This window comes from Pseudophryne corroboree, chromosome 4, assembly GCF_028390025.1.
Source record: "Pseudophryne corroboree isolate aPseCor3 chromosome 4, aPseCor3.hap2, whole genome shotgun sequence".
NCBI classification, from domain to species: domain Eukaryota; kingdom Metazoa; phylum Chordata; class Amphibia; order Anura; family Myobatrachidae; genus Pseudophryne; species Pseudophryne corroboree.
The window spans coordinates 313,988,604-314,006,420 of record NC_086447.1 but is presented as its reverse complement, the minus strand read 5'-3'; the positions used below and the strand labels follow the sequence as shown (position 1 = coordinate 314,006,420).

The following is a 17,817-nucleotide window of genomic DNA, read 5'->3' as shown; positions in this document are numbered from 1 at the left end:
TCCCTTCAAGAAGCAACCTCCTCAAAGGTTCTTCTGCACCAGCCCGTCTCTGGTAGAGACGAAGGCTAGGGCTTTTCAAGAAGCAGTTCAGAAATTGCTTCAGTCAGGAGTAGTCATTCCAGTACCCCCTACACAACAGGGACAGGGTTTTTACTCCAACCTGTTTTGGTTCAGAAGCCAAATGGGTAATTTCAGCCCATTCTCAATCTCTAAATGCTAAACAAATATATTTTGGTACCGAGGTTCCACATGGAGACGTTACGCTCCATAGTTTTGGTCATGGAGCCAGGGGATTATATGGTATCCCTGGATATTCAGGATACTTACCTACATGTTCCTATAGCACGGTCCCATCAGTGTTATCTCAGGTTCGCCATCCTCCAGCAGCATTTTCAGTTCCAGGCCCTACCCTTTTGGTTAGCCACAGCCCCCAGAGTATTTAGAAAATTATGGTGGTTATGGCAGCTTATCTCCGCAAGCAGGGGATAAGAATTTTTCCATACCTCGATGACCTTTTAATCCTGGCACAATCACAGGAATTGCTCCTGTGCCATCTCCAACAGACAATAACATGTCTGCAGAGGCACGGGTGGCTCATAAATTGGGCAAAATAATATCTGGTGCCATCACAATGGAAGACTCACTTGGGGGCTGTACTGGATTCAGGTCTACAGAAAGTAGTATTTTTACCTCGGAACAAGATATCCAAGGTACAGTCAAAGATTCAGGACTTGTTACACAGTCAAACAGTATCCATTCACGCAGCAATGCGAGTGATGGGGTTGATGGTGTCAACATTCGACATGGTGGAGTATGCACAATTCCACTCGAGGCCTCTGCAGCGTCTGATTCTGGCCATATGGAATGGAGTACATCAGACAATAAAGAAACAGACTATGGTACTTCCAGTAAAGGTAAGAAAGTCACTAGCCTGTTGGCTACAGACATCCCATCTAGACAAAGGGAAACCCTTTTGTATATCAGATTGGGAGATCCTGACAACAGATGCCAGTCTTCAGGGCTGGGGAGCAGTGTCCGGAAAATTATGGTTCCAGGGACAATGGACCACAGAAGAAAGTTGCCTGCCAATAAATCTGTTAGAACTTTGGGCCATCTACATGGCACTGATTCAGGCAAAGGACGTTCTTCGGGGAAAACCAGTCCAGATCCGCACGGACAATGCGATGGCAGTAGCGTACCTCAACCATCAGGGAGGAACTCGCAGCCAAAAAGCAATGAAGGCGGTAAGTCACATACTAAAGTGGGCAGAACTCCACCTTCTAGCCTTGTCCGCAGTGTTCGTGTCGGGAGTCCTAAACTGGGAAGCGGACTTTCTCAGTCGACACACCATTCAAGCAAGCGAATGGGCTCTACACCCGGAAGTCTTTCAGACTCTAGTAGATAAGTAGGGGTTGCCAGAGATAGATCTCATGGCATCCCGTCTGAACAACAAAGTGCCCGCATACGGGTCAAGAACAAAGGATCCCGGTGCGATCTTTGTGGAAGCCTTGTCGGTGAGATGGGACTTTCATCTGGCTTATCTGTTTCCTCACCCTGTTACCCAGGGTGGTAAGGAAAATAAAGCAAACAAAGGGTGCCGTGATTCTAATAGCTCCGGCTTGGCCCAGAAGGCATTGTTACACAGATCTGCAGAGAATGTCGATGGATGCTCCACTTCTGCTCCCTCATCGTCCAGATCTACTGATGCAGGGCCCCTGTTATCACAGACATCTGGATCGACTGTCTTTGACGGCATGGCTCTTAGAACCTCTATCCTAAAGTCAAGAGGATGCTCTAAACAGGTAATTCAATTAATGCAAGAAACCCTCCTCAGCTCGTATTGATCACCGAATATGGCAGACCTATATTCATTGGTGCAGTGAAGGAGGTATGGACCCAAAATCTTTTAGAGTTTCAAGGGTCCTAGCATTCCTTCAGGCAGGAATGGATAAAGGTTTGAAGGTGGCTTCCTTGAGAGTGCAGGTATCGGCATTTACTGTATGGTTCCAAGAGAAAATTGCCAATTTACAGGATGTGCGTACTTTTTCCCAGGGAATGCTGCACATTCAATTTCCTTTTGTTCCGCCTACAGTACCGTGGGACTTATGTTTAGTCCTGAAAGCCCTTCAAGTTGCCCCATTTGAACCACTTAACAAAGTAGATCTTAAATGGTTAATAGCAAAAATACTCTTTCTACTGACTATGGCATCAGCTAGAAGAGTGTCAGATTTAGGAGCGCTGTCATGTCGTTCCCCATTTCTGATTTTTTTTATCCAGATAAAGCAGTTCTCAGAACTAGGTCTGAGTATCTTCCGAAGGTGGTGTCTAAATTCCACCTTAATGAAGAAATTGTAGTCCCGGCTTTTCAGGTATCCGGACTTTCTGCGGGAGATGCGTCGCTGGACGTAGTCCGGGCATTAAGAATCTACGTGGATTGTACCAGTGCCATCAGAAAGACAGATTCTCTCTTCATTCTCTACGGATTTCACAAGAGAGGAGATGGCCTGCTACTAAACAGACGCTGGCAAGATGACTTCGAATGACTATTTCAGAAGCATATTCTCAAGCTGATCTCCCTTTTCCGGCTAATGTCTCTGCTCACTCTACTCGTAAGGTAGGTCCTTTATGGGCAGCACAACATGGTGCTTCAGCAGAACAGATATGTAAGGCAGCCACATGGTCTTCCATTAACACATTCATTAGCCATTATTCCTTGGATACTTTTGCACCTCATGACACTGAATTCAGGCATAATTTCTCCTGTCCAGTCAGGAGCGTCCCCACCACTAAACTGCTTTGGGAAATCCCATTGTTATCCTGTGGATAACCTGTGGACCCTGCCGGAGAAATATACATTATGGTAAGAACTTACCCTTGATAACGGTATTTCTCCTAAGTCCACAGGTTTCCAAAGGGATCCCACCCTGACGCACCTGATTTGAGGATTTTTCTACTCACTAACCGCTTGCTTCTTGTATGGAAGGGTGTGAATGTGTGTTCTTCTCGCCTGATTAGAGCTCTACATGAAGCTCCTGCCTTGTGCTTTGGAATACAACTGATTTGCCTGAGCCAGTGGGTGGGATATATGGATGGGCCCGTTGCATCCTGGGAGGCCAGAAAGCTTTTGATCGTTTGGTGCCAATCCTCGTATATTTGTGTACTATGTCATTTCATGCACAAGTTATGCATCAACTCTATAGAAAAGCATATTTACTGTAAACTCTTAATTAATATTTTTTTTTATTTTTTTTTAAGTAATGTATTATCACTAACTAGCTCTTTGTGTGTTAACAGGTGACTCATGGAGCCTTGGACTGCTGAGAGGAAAAAGTAGTGAAGATTTACATAAGCTTTGGTTAGTAGTGCTTACTGTGCCAGTTCCAGTTAAATACAGGATATTCAACCAATGAGAGTTTGGCCACTAATGGGAAACAATTGGCATCCGTTAAGGCTCTTCAGCAATTAAATTCCATTTTAAGCGAACATTGTTTGAAAAACAAAATACTATATTATTATTACTGACTTTGTATTCTACTTTTTTACCAAGTCTAATGGTAGTTTAGTCAAAACTAGTGATGTGCACCGGACATTTTTCGGGTTTTGTGTTTTGGTTTTGGATTCGGTTCCGCGGCCGTGTTTTGGATTCGGACGCATTTTTGCAAAACCTCACCGAAAATTTTTTGTCGGATTCGGGTGTGTTTTGGATTCGGGTGTTTTTTTCAAAAAACCCTAAAAAACAGCTTAAATCATAGAATTTGGGGGTCATTTTGATCCCATAGTATTATTAACCTCAATTACCATAATTTCCACTCATTTCCAGTCTATTCTGAACACCTCACAATATTATTTTTAGTTCTACAATTTGCACCGAGGTCGCTGGATGGCTAAGCTAAGCGACACAAGTGGCCGACACAAACACCTGGCCCATCTAGGAGTGGTACTGCAGTGTCAGGCAGGATGGCACTGCAAAAAAATTGTCCTCAAACAGCACATGATGCAAAGAAAAATGAAAGAAAAAAGAGGTGCAAGATGGAATTGTCCTTGGGCCCTCCCACCCACCCTTATGTTGTATAAACAGGACATGCACACTTTAACGAACCCATCATTTCAGTGACAGGGTCTGCCACACGACTGTGACTGAAATGACTGGTTGGTTTGGGCCCCCACCAAAAAAGAAGCAATCAATCTCTCCTTGCACAAACTGGCTCTACAGAGGCAAGATGTCCACCTCATCATCATCCTCCGATTCCTCACCCCTTTCACTGTGTACATCCCCCTCCTCACAGATTATTAATTTGTCCCCACTGGAATCCACCATCTCAGGTCCCTGTGTACTTTCTGGAGGCAATTGCTGCTGGTGAATGTCTTCACGCAGGAATTGATTATAATTCATTTTGATGAACATCATCTCCACATTTTCTGGAAGTAATCTCGTACGCCGATTGCTGACAAGGTGAGCGGCTGCACTAAACACTCTTTCGGAGTGAGGGCGTGGCTTCGGCGGACATGGAGTAGCACACAGGCTGTGTGACTCTCCAGCTAAATAATCCTGTTGCCTCATCCTGTCTCCCCCCCTGGGCCTGAAAACTGCCCCAAAACCTGTGCGAGGGTGAGTGGAACCCTTGTGCACACTCCTGCTGCAGACGGACGACATTTGTGTGCTGGGCTCCCGGGACGGATCACTCACTTGGGACGCCGCCATCCTGTCTCCCCGCACTGAGTTATTGCGCCCGGCTGCCGCCCTGTACATTACCTGCACCCGCCGCTGCTGCCTCTCCTGTGAGTGACTGCGGCCGGGGAGAGCTCCGGTGAGCGCTCCTCTCCCCCTACTTGTGTCCGGGTGCGTGTCAGCGGGATCTCCCGCTGCGACCCTGACACGTGACCCGCTGCCGCTCTCCTCTCTCTCTCCTGCGGCTCTAGCCTCTGATCTCCCTCGTTGAGCCTCTGGACAGTGCGGCTGAGGAGCGGGGCTTGGAGGGGCTGTGTACTTCTCTGTGCCCCCTCTCCATTTTCTCCAGTCAAAGGTGTTGCCCTGCTGTGCTCTGCGCTATATTAACCCCTGGAGGGCCTGCTTGTGGTTCTGCCCAGTGCCCCGCACTCTAGGATCCCCTGGGGCTCAGCTGGACAAGTTGCTGAGGGGCACGTTTGGCCGGGTTGCATGCTGTGTGCGTCCCCTGTGCTGAGGATTCTCCTGCACGCTTCAGGGCAGACGGCGGCTGGATGTTTCTGATATACTAAAGGTCCACGTGAGCGCCTACTGGTCAGTTTTGATATACTACATTTATCCGCGAGCAGCGACTGGACAGTTTTGATATACTATATTGCATTGCAGGCGGAGACTGGACAATATTGATATACTGCATTCCCCTGATTCCCACCGTCGGCAGGCTACCATGGTTAAGCAACACCAGAATGCTGCGGCTGCAGCAAAACTGGAGAAATACGCCAGAAACCCTCCAGCGCGGCCTCAACGTGGGGAGGGAGCGCAGTCGGCCTCGTCTCCGTCACCACCGTCGCCTTCCAATAGCTCCTCCTCTGTGGAGGCCACGGATTCGGCCCTACAGAAAGTACTGGAGGCGGTTGCTGCCAGCGAAACCCGTCTGGCAGACAAGATCGGCCAGGTCCAGGCGGACCTATCCATCATCCACCAAGACCTACAACGGGTGCGGGAGAGGGTCGGTGAGGTTGAAACACGCATCTCCACGCTGGAAGACACGGTACCACCACTTGATAGACGTACCGCTGCCCTGGAGTCCCAAATGTCGGAGGTACACAAGAAGATGACCGATATGGAGGGGAGACTGCGGCGGAACAATGTCCGCTTCGTCGGCTTGCCTGAGAAGGAGGAGGGCGCCTCCCCCGAAAAATTTCTTGAACGCTGGTTGCGGGATGCGTTTGGAGCAGAGGAGTTTACATCACACTTTGCAGTGGAGCGCGCTCACAGAGTCCCAATGCGTCCATTGCCTCCGGGGGCGCCTCCTCGTACACTAATAGCCAAGCTCCTTCATTACCGTGATAGGGATGTGATTCTGAAATTGGCCCGTACTAAGGGTCCTCTCAAGTGGAACGGATCTCCGGTCTCAGTCTTCCCTGATTTTGCCATTGATGTTCAAAAAGATAGAGCTCAATTTGTCCCTGTGAAACGCAGGCTGCGTGAACTGAACATCCCCTATGCCATGCTCTTTCCGTCTAAACTGCGGGTGGTTTCAGACGGAGAAACTAAATTCTTCATGACCCCCCGCGAAGCATCGGTGTGGTTGGACAGACGCACTCCGGCTCGGCGGGCGCTGGCCGCTGACTGATCTCCTGCACTCAGTTCCTTAATTAGCAAGTATATTGCCCCTTGCTTGCATGTTGTGCCATACATGAAGATGGTCTCGGGGGAGGGGGGGGATTTTCCTGTTGATGTTCTGAGCTGGGTTGCTGTGCTGGGTCTATACAGGCTCTCTGCTTGGCGCGTGACATCGCCGGGGTCATACGGCCATGTGTAGACGGGGAGAGTGCTTATTGCTCTCTCTGTACTTTTGTTATGTTCTATGTTATGGGTGTTTGTTTTGCTGTATAGTCTCAGATATTCTATATAGCTGGGGTTGTTGTGGGGGCCTGGGGGGGGGGGGGGGGTTGAATTTAGCTGGGGGCTTCTCTTGCCTTAAGGTCATTAAATTCTTGGCCCTCTCTTGGTTTTCGGGATAGTGGATTCTGGGGTTTTGTTTTTGTGTTGGGGTTTTGTTTTGTTTTTTACCGGTGGGATATGCATAGATGTTTTCCGCCTAAGTTGCTATTGTTAGTGTTTAGAGAGTTTTGTTTGTTAGGGAACCAGGTATGCTGCAAGTTTTAAGTGGTGTACGGGGTGGGGGTTATTTTAGGAAAATGATATTGTTTTATTTCCATTTCCTAACATGTATTGTGTTTGTTTCTGATATGCATGTGTCACAGCTACTAACGGGCTTCGTTTCCCTTATGTGTGTTGGAGTCGGCTGGTCGCGGGTAGTTTGCTTTATTAAAGTGATGCTTTGCTATGGCTTTGGTTAGATTTCTGTCGTGGAACGTGCGGGAGATCAATGATAAAATCAAGCGTTCCCTGGTACTTCGACAGATCAAGCATTATGCAGCAGATATAACCTGCTTGATGGAAACTCACTTAGTGGGCACTAAAATTTTATCCCTTAAAAGGCCGTGGGTGGGCTGGGCTTTCCATTCCACGCATACTGCAGCTTCTAGGGGAGTGTCAATCCTAATTAAAAAATCTGTTCCCTTCTCGCTTGATAGTGTGCAAACAGATCAATGGGGAAGATATGTGTTTCTAAAAGGTAAAATTAATTCTGTTCCCCTGTTGTTGCTGGCTATATATGTGCCCCCCCCCCATACTCACATGATGTGCTTAAAAAGGCATCTGCTTTTATGGCTACATCTCCTGGGGTGGCTGTTATCTGTATGGGAGACTTTAACAATGTGTTGAACCACGAGATGGATAGGCTTTCTGCAGCATCCTCCAACCCACAGCCGAAGAGGTCTCAGTTTGCAGACACTGTCTCTGAGCTGGGTTTGGTCGTTCCTTGGAGATTGCGGTACCCCGATTTGAGGCAATATTCGTGTTTTTCACACTCTCACTCTTCCTTCTCTAGGATAGACTTGGCGCTCCTTTCCCGGGAGCTTTTGCCTAAGGTTCATAATGTTAAATACGAGACTAGGGGTATTTCGGATCACTCTCCTATATCGCTACATATCGACTTAGCTTGTCAGCGGGGACAAGCAGTGTGGCGGTTTAAATCTTTCTGGCTGACGCATATGGGTGAGGGGTCAGAATTGGAGGCTAGCTGGCTAGAATTTTTTGCTTTGCATGACGACACTACTAATGTGTCTCTGCTCTGGGACACCTTTAAGGCATTTCTGAGAGGTACTTTGATCAAGAGGGTGGGAAGTCTTAAATCCTCCTTTAGAAAACATGAGGCTGAGTTGGAGGCTCGGGTCGATGCTTCAGAGTTGGCATATTTACGGGATGGTTTGGATACTTCTAGGCTGGAATGGCTCCATGCTCGGGGGGAATGGAAGTATTATCTGTGGGGGAAAACCCAGCACAGACTTCTCTTCTCCTCGCATGTCCATTATGCTACTGGGGACAGACCGAGCTCCTATTTGGCTAATCTTGCAAGGGGGGATCGATCCTCTCGTACAGTAGTGGAAGTATTGAACTCGGCCGGGACGGTGCTGGACCGTACTCCCCAGATTGTTGAGGAATTTGTTTCATACTATCAGGCACTATATAGCTCCAAGTTGACCTGTTCCCCGACGGAACTGTGTGATTATTTAAATAACATCCAACTGCCCCGTATTTCTAGTGAAGCCAGAGCGCTTCTTGATGCCCCTTTATCACTGGAGGAGATCGAAACGGCGATCTCTGCTTCCCCTGATGGTAAGGCCTCAGGCCTTGATGGCATTCCATCAGAACTGTATAAGAAACACTCTAAATTTTTTGCCCCTCAATTACTTAACTTATTTAATACAATCTTTGCCCAAAACGTGCTTCCCCCATCTATGGCGGAGGCACTAATTATAGTGATTCCTAAACCGGATAAGGACCCCGGGAGGGTTGAATCCTACCGCCCTATCTCCCTACTGCCCACGGATATTAAAGTCCTGGCCAAAGTTTTGGCCTCCAGGCTTAATCAGGTTATAACTCAAATTATTCACCCTGACCAAACTGGCTTTATTCCTGGTAAGTCCACGGCTGTTAACCTGCGTCGTCTGTTTACTCATTTCCAGGTTTCTCGTAGTGGCCTCTTTGGATGCCGCGAAGGCCTTTGACTCGGTGGAGTGGGCCTTTCTGTGGGAGGCTATGGATAGATTTGGTCTGGGCCCCAACTTTATCAACTATGTTAGATTGCTGTATTCCCTACCCATGGCCAGAGTTTCCGTGAACGGGTATGTGTCCCGCTCCTTCCCCCTGTCCAGGGGAACGAGACGGGGATGCCCTTTGTCCCCAGCTCTGTTCGCCATTGCTATCGAGCCTTTAGCATGTTTAATTAGGGCTTCTCAGGATATAGTGGGCATTAGGGTGGGCGCCAGAGAGGACAGAATAGCACTATATGCTGATGATCTCCTATTGTTTGTTGATAATTATGTTTCATCTATGCCTAAACTCCTTGATTTGATAACTACTTATGGATACTTTTCTGGGCTTAAAATTAACTGGGATAAATCTACAATGACCCCACTTAGTGGCCCAATCCCGATAGCCCCACTAATCCATACATCGCTTAAATGGGTAGATTCTTTCAAATACCTCGGCATATGGGTGTCAAATGATCCGTGTACTTACGTTTCTCTCAACATTAAGCCGCAGATTGTGTATCTTCGTTCAAAGGTTAAGGTTTGGGGGTCTTTGCCTCTGACGGTTACTGGTAGGGTCAACTTGGTGAAAATGGTGTATTTGCCTAAGCTTCTGTACGTCCTCCAGCAGTCCCCTGTCTATATTTGCCTGAAGGTGTTCAAACAGATTGACAGCCTGCTATCTTCCTTGATCTGGGCCAGTAGGAGAGCACGGTTGAGGCTTGACATCTTGTCCAGACCAAGATTGCTGGGCGGTTTGGCTCTCCCTAACTTTAAATTCTATTACTACGCTGCACAGTTGGCACATGTGTGGGAATGGGTGACTGATACTGATACCCTTACTATACACTCGCAAATGCTTTTACAGGAATATCCGGACGGCACTCCCTTACAGATGCTTCTCTGTAAGAACCCTAAATTGTCCAAGATCCCTATAATCAAGCAGGCCATTCTTGTATGGAAACAGGTACATGTTCTTTTATTAGGCCAAGGTATAGACCCAGATACTCCTTTGGACAATGTCTTTGATTTCCCAGAATTGGCCTCGCTGCAACCTTGGGCGGTGTGGGGGAGATGGGGTGTGACGTCCCTGGGACACTTATATAATGGCAACGTACTGAAATCCTTCCTGCAGCTCCAGCAGGACTACAACATACCCTATTCTCATTTCTACCGCTACTTGCAATTGAGACACGCGATTAATGCCCAGTTTCCTGATACCCCTCCAGTCCTTGTTGATTCTCCAGTCAAGTCCCTTTTACAAAGCCTGGGGAATAGACGTTTGGTATCCAATATCTATACTACTGTGCTTCGGCCTCATTACTCTGACCCACTATTCCTTCTCAGGACTAAGTGGGAATCTGATCTGGGCCCTGTTTCTGATGAGATATGGGAGGGTGCTTTGGGCTCCCCACGACTATCCACCACCGCCACTAGATTTCAACAAATCCAATTGTTTATCATACATAGAGTATATATGACACCAGTGCGATTGTGCCGCATGGGGGGTACTCACTCCACTAGTTGTCCTAAATGTGGTAATTTGGATGCAGACTTCTGGCACACTCTCTGGCTTTGTCCCAAGATGGCTATATTTTGGTCTGGTGTTATTAACGCCCTGGTGTCGACCGGAATTCCATCTTTTGTATGCTCCCCGGTGACTTGTGTGTTCTCAGCTATGGAGGAGGATGCCCTGGATCCTCCTGCCAGACGATACGTAATTAACCTTTGTGGCTTGGCTAAGGTGTGTATTGCCAGACGGTGGCTGGCTAAAGATGCTCCCACATTACAGTCCTGGGTTTCACTTGTTACTGATACAGCTGCTCACGAGAAATATGTATATTTAGCCAGGAAAGCAGGGAAAAAATATTAAGATCTGTGGGGTAGATGGCTTGAGTCCTCGCACTCACTGAATTGGAATGTTTGAGTACCGGCCACTGTGTATCCGACACCTGGATGTGTAGACGAATAAGACACTTATCAAGTGACCTGTGTTAATATATCGGACATAGCTCTGCACCGGGAGAGTCTTCTCTCCCCGTGAAGTTCCCTGGCACCTGCGACCAGCCGCTCCCTTGCCCGCACGTTCTGATATGTTGTGTGTTACATAACTGTGTTTCTTCGATACAAGTAATTTTATGCACGATATTTGAATAATCTATGACAACCTGTGACACTTCTTTGAATTTGTAGATGCAGATTTTTAACCTTAAGCCTGCATAGTTCTAATGATATTTTTGATATTAGTTATAATGTGGGAATCTGCGTATTCCCTTAATCTGGAAATGTTTATTTGTTGTGTTATTTTCTGTTGTTTCTGTTTGTCTGTTTTTTTTTTTTTTTTTTGGTTTTTTTTTTGTTTCTCTCTGTGGTTTTTTTGTTTGTCTGAGATCATGGAAAAATAATAAAAAAATATTGGATAAAAAAAAAAAACACTCTATCGGAGTACACACTGGAGGGAGGGCAATTTAGGTAGAATAAAGCCAGTTTGTGCAAGGGCCTCCAAATTGCCTCTTTTTCCTGCCAGTATACGTACGGACTGTCTGACGTGCCTGCTTGGATGCGGTCACTCATGTAATCCTCCACCATTCTTTCAATGGTGACAGAATCATATGCAGTGACAGTAGACGACATGTCAGTAATCGTTGGCAGGTCCTTCAGTCCGGACCAGATGTCAGCACTCGCTCCAGACTGCCCTGCATCACCGCCAGCGGGTGGGCTCGGAATTCTTCGCCTTTTCCTCGCACCCCCAGTTGCGGGAGAATGTGAAGGAGGAGATGTTGACGGGTCACGTTCCGCTTGACTTGACAATTTTCTCACCAGCAGGTCTTTGAACCTCTGCAGACTTGTGTCTGCCGGAAAGAGAGATACAACGTAGGTTTTAAATCTAGGAACGAGCACGGTGGCCATAATGTAGTGCTCTGATTTCAACAGATTGACCACACGTGAATCCTGGTTAAGCGAATTAAGGGCTCCATCCACAAGTCCCACATGCCTAGCGGAATCGCTCTGTTTTAGCTCCTCCTTCAATGTCTCCAGCTTCTTCTGCAAAAGCCTGATGAGGGGAATGACCTGACTCAGGCTGGCAGTGTCTGAACTGACTTCACGTGTGGCAAGTTCAAAGGGTTGCAGAACCTTGCACAACGTTGAAATCATTCTCCACTGCGCTTGAGTCAGGTGCATTCCACCTCCTTTGCCTATATCATGGGCAGATGTATAGGCTTGAATGGCATTTTGCTGCTCCTCCATCCTCTGAAGCATATAGAGGGTTGAATTCCACCTCGTTACCACCTCTTGCTTCAGATGATGGCAGGGCAGGTTCAGGAATGTTTGGTGGTGCTCCAGTCTTCTGTACTCGGTGCCTGAATGCCGAAAGTGGCCCGCAATTCTTTGGGCCACCGTCAGCATCTCTTGCACGCCCCTGTCGTTTTTTAAATAATTCTGCACCACCAAATTCAATGTATGTGCAAAACATGGGACGTGCTGGAATTTGCCCAGATGTAATGCACGCACAATATTGCTGGCATTGTTCGATGTCACAAATCCCCAGGAGAGTCCAATTGGGGTAAGCCATTCTGCGATGATCTTCCTCAGTTCCCGTAAGAGGTTGTCAGCTGTGTGCCTCTTATGGAAAGCGGTGATACAAAGCGTAGCCTGCCTAGGAACGAGTTGGCGTTTGCGAGATGCTGCTACTGGTGCCGCCGCTGCTGTTCTTGCTGCGGGAGGCAATACATCTACCCAGTGGGCTGTCACAGTCATATAGTCCTGAGTCTGCCCTGCTCCACTTGTCCACATGTCCGTGGTTAAGTGGACATTGGGTACAACTGCATTTTTTAGGACACTGGTGACTCTTTTTCTGAGGTCTGTGTACATTTTCGGTATCGCCTGCCTAGAGAAATGGAACCTAGATGGTATTTGGTACCGGGGACACAGTACCTCAATCAAGTCTATAGTTGCCTCTGAATTAACGATGGATACCGGAACCACGTTTCTCACCGCCCAGGCTGCCAAGGCCTGAGTTATCTGCTTTGCAGCAGGATGACTGCTGTGATATTTCATCTTTCTCGCAAAGGACTGTTGGACAGTCAATTGCTTACTGAAAGTAGTACAAGTGGTCTTCTGACTTCCCCTCTGGGATGACGATCGACTCCCAGCAGCAACAACAGCAGCGCCAGCAGCAGTAGGCGTTACACTCAAGGATGCATCGGAGGAATCCCAGGCAGGAGTGGACTCGTCAGACTTGACAGTGACATGGCCTGCAGGACTATTGGCTTTCCTGGGTAAGGAGGAAATTGACACTGAGGGAGTTGGTGGTGTGGTTTGCAGGAGCTTGGTTACAAGAGGAAGGGATTTAGTGGTCAGTGGACTGCTTCCGCTGTCATCCAAAGTTTTTGAACTTGTCACTGACTTATGATGAATGCGCTGCAGGTGACGTATAAGGGAGGATGTTCCGAGGTGGTTAACGTCCTTACCCCTACTTATTACAGCTTGACAAAGGCAACACACGGCTTGACACCTGTTGTCCGCATTTGTGTTGAAATAATTCCACACCGAAGAGCTGATTTTTTTTGTATTTTGACCAGGCATGTCAATGGCCATATTCGTCCCATGGACAACAGGTGTCTCCCCGGGTGCCTGACTTAAACAAACCACCTCACCATCAGAATCCTCCTTGTCAATTTCCTCCCCAGCGCCAGCAACACCCATATCCTCATCCTGGTGTACTTCAACACTGACATCTTCAATTTGACTATCAGGAACTGGACTGCGGGTGCTCCTTCCAGCACTTGCAGGGGGCGTGCAAATGGTGGAAGGCGCAAGCTCTTCCCGTCCAGTGTTGGGAAGGTCAGGCATCGCAACCGACACAATTGGACTCTCCTTGGGGATTTGTGATTTAGAAGAACGCACAGTTCTTTGCTGTGCTTTTGCCAGCTTAAGTCTTTTCATTTTTCTAGCGAGAGGATGAGTGCTTCCATCCTCGTGAATCTGAACCACTAGCCATGAACATAGGCCAGGGCCTCAGCCGTCCCTTGCCACTCCGTGTCGTAAATGGCATATTGGCAAGTTTACGCTTCTCATCCGACGCTTTCAATTTAGATTTTTGGGTCATTTCTCTGACGTCCTAAGTGGATGCTGGGGACTCCGTCAGGACCATGGGGAATAGCGGCTCCGCAGGAGACAGGGCACAAAAGTAAAAGCTTTAGGATCAGGTGGTGTGCACTGGCTCCTCCCCCTATGACCCTCCTCCAAGCCTCAGTTAGGTTTTTGTGCCCGGCCGAGAAGGGTGCAATCTAGGTGGCTCTCCTAAAGAGCTGCTTAGAGTAAAAGTTTTGTTAGGTTTTTTATTTTCAGTGAGTCCTGCTGGCAACAGGCTCACTGCAACGAGGGACTTAGGGGAGAAGAAGTGAACTCACCTGCGTGCAGGATGGATTGGCTTCTTAGGCTACTGGACACTAGCTCCAGAGGGACGATCACAGGTACAGCCTGGATGGGTCACCGGAGCCGCGCCGCCGACCCCCTTGCAGATGCCGAAGAGAGAAGAGGTCCAGAAACCGGCGGCTGAAGACTTCTCAGTCTTCATGAGGTAGCGCACAGCACTGCAGCTGTGCGCCATTGCTCTCAGCACACTTCACACCAACGGTCACTGAGGGTGCAGGGCGCTGGGGGGGGCGCCCTGGGCAGCAATGAAAGTACCTATTCTGGCTAAAAATACGTCACATATAGCCTCTGGGGCTATATGGATGTATTTAACCCCTGCCAGGTTGTCAGAAAAACGGGAGAAGAAGCCCGCCGAAAAGGGGGCGGGGCCTATTCTCCTCAGCACACAGCGCCATTTTCCTACACAGCTCCGCTGCTAGGAAGGCTCCCAGGCTCTCCCCTGCACTGCACTACAGAAACAGGGTTAAAACAGAGAGGGGGGGCATTTTATGTGGCGATATTATTATATATTAAGATGCTATAAGGGAAAACACTTATATAAGGTTGTCCCTGTAAAATTATAGCGTTTTGGTGTGTGCTGGCAAACTCTCCCTCTGTCTCCCCAAAGGGCTAGTGGGGTCCTGTCCTCTATCAGAGCATTCCCTGTGTGTGTGCTGTGTGTCGGTACGTGTGTGTCGACATGTATGAGGACGATGTTGGTGAGGAGGCGGAGCAATTGCCTGTAATGGTGATGTCACTCTCTAGGGAGTCGACACCGGAATGGATGGCTTATTTAGGGAATTACGTGATAATGTCAACACGCTGCAAGGTCGGTTGACGACATGAGACGGCCGGCAAACCAATTAGTACCTGTCCAGGCGTCTCAAACACCGTCACACGGACACTGACTCCAGTGTCGACGGTGAAGAAACAAACGTATTTTCCATTAGGGCCACACGTTACATGTTAAGGGCAATGAAGGAGGTGTTACATATTTCTGATACTACAAGTACCACAAAAAAGGGTATTATGTGGGGTGTGAAAAAACTACCTGTAGTTTTTCCTGAATCAGATAAATTAAATGAAGTGTGTGATGATGCGTGGGTTTCCCCCGATAGAAAATTATTGGCGTTATACCCTTTCCCGCCAGAAGTTAGGGCGCGTTGGGAAACACCCCCTAGGGTGGATAAGGCGCTCACACGCTTATCAAAACAAGTGGCGTTACCGTCTCCAGATACGGCCGCCCTCAAGGAGCCAGCTGATAGGAGGCTGGAAAATATCCAAAAAAGTATATACACACATACTGGTGTTATACTGCGACCAGCGATCGCCTCAGCCTGGATGTGCAGCGCTGGGGTGGCTTGGTCGGATTCCCTGACTGAAAATATTGATACCCTTGATAGGGACAGTATTTTATTGACTATAGAGCATTTAAAGGATGCATTTCTATATATGCGAGATGCACAGAGGGATATTTGCACTCTGGCATCAAGAGTAAGTGCGATGTCCATGTCTGCCAGAAGATGTTTATGGACACGACAGTGGTCAGGTGATGCAGATTCCAAACGGCACATGGAAGTATTGCCGTATAAAGGGGAGAAGTTATTTGGGGTCGGTCCATCGGACCTGGTGGCCACGGCAACAGCTGGAAAATCCACCTTTTTTACCCCAAGTCACATCTCAGCAGAAAAAGACACCGTCTTTTCAGCCTCAGTCCTTTCGTCCCCATAAGGGCAAGCGGGCAAAAGGCCAGTCATATCTGCCCAGGGGTAGAGGAAAGGGAAGAAGACTGCAGCAGGCAGCCCCTTCCCAGGAACAGAAGCCCTCCACCGCTTCTGCCAAGTCCTCAGCATGACGATGGGGCCGTACAAGCGGACTCAGGTGCGGTGGGGGGTCGTCTCAAGAGTTTCAGCACGCAGTGGGCTCACTCGCAAGTGGACCCCTGGATCCTACAAGTAGTATCCCAGGGGTACAGATTGGAAATTCGAGACGTCATCCCCTCGCAGGTTCCTGAAGTCTGCTTTACCAACGTCTCCCTCCGACAGGGAGGCAGTATTGGAAACAATTCACAAGCTGTATTCCCAGCAGGTGATAATCAAAGTACCCCTCCTACAACAAGGAAAGGGGTATTATTCCACACTATTTGTGGTACTGAAGCCAGACGGCTCGGTGAGACCTATTCTAAATCTGAAATCTTTGAACACTTACATACAAAGGTTCAAATCAAGATGGAGTCACTCAGAGCAGTGATAGCGAACCAGGAAGAAGGGGACTATATGTTGTCCCTGGACATCAAGGATGCTTACCTCCATGTCCAAATTTGCCCTTCTCACCAAGGGTACCTCAGGTTCGTGGTACAGAACTGTCACTATCAGTTTCAGACGCTGCCGTTTGGATTGTCCACGGCACCCCGGGTCTTTACCAAGGTAATGGCCGAAATGATGATTCTTCTTCAAAGAAAAGGCGTCTTAATTATCCCTTACTTGGACGATCTCCTGATAAGGGCAAGGTCCAGAGAACAGTTGGAGGTCGGAGTAGCACTATCTCAAGTAGTTCTACGACAGCACGGGTGGATTCTAAATATTCCAAAATCGCAGCTGATTCCGACGACACGTCTGCTGTTCCTAGGGATGATTCTGGACACAGTCCAGAAAAAGGTGTTTCTCCCGGAGGAGAAAGCCAGGGAGTTATCCAAGCTAGTCAGAAACCTCCTAAAACCAGGCCAAGTGTCAGTGCATCAATGCACAAGAGTCCTGGGAAAAATGGTGGCTTCTTACGAAGCGATTCCATTCGGCAGATTTCACGCAAGAATTTTTCAGTGGGATCTGCTGGACGAATGGTCCGGATCGCATCTTCAGATGCATCAGCGGATAATCCTGTCTCCAAGGACAAGGGTGTCTCTTCTGTGGTGGCTGCAGAGTGCTCATCTACTAGAGGGCAGCAGATTCGGCATTCAGGACTGGGTCCTGGTGACCACGGATGCCAGCCTGAGAGGCTGGGGAGCAGTCACACAGGGAAGAAATTTCCAAGGAGTGTGGTCAAGTCTGGAGACTTCTCTCCACATAAATATACTGGAGCTAAGGGCAATTTACAATGCTCTGAGCCTAGGAAGACCTCTGCTTCAAAGTCAACCGGTGCTGATCCAGTCGGACAACATCACGGCAGTCGCCCACGTAAACAGACAGGGCGGCACAAGAAGCAGGAGGGAAATGGCAGCAAGGATTCTTCGCGGGGCGAAAAATCATGTGATAACACTGTCAGCGGTGTTCATTCCGGGAGTGGACAACTGGGAAGCAGACTTCCTCAGCAGGCACGACCTCCACCCGGGAGAGTGGGGACTTCATCTGGAAGTCTTCCACATGATTGTGAACCGTTGGGAAAGACCAAAGGTGGACATGATGGCGTCCCGTCTGAACAAAAAACTGGACAGGTATTGCGCCAGGTCAAGAGACCCTCAGGCAATAGCTGGGACGCTCTGGTAACACCGTGGGTGTACCAGTCGGTGTATGTGTTCCCTCCTCTGCCTCTCATACCCAAGGTACTGAGAATTATAAGACGGAGAGGAGTAAG

General features: G+C 48.3%; 1 protein-coding gene across 2 annotated transcripts in view; it reads left to right on the top strand.

The window, feature by feature from the left end:
- Nucleotides 1-17,817, top strand: part of MRPL47 (mitochondrial ribosomal protein L47) — a 140,136-nt gene that overhangs the window by 62,586 nt on the left and 59,733 nt on the right. For both annotated transcript variants that reach the window (XM_063916316.1, XM_063916317.1), the window contains exon 3: nt 3,295-3,355. In XM_063916316.1, the coding sequence (XP_063772386.1) occupies nt 3,295-3,355 (61 nt within the window). The remainder of the gene's footprint in view (nt 1-3,294; nt 3,356-17,817) is intronic.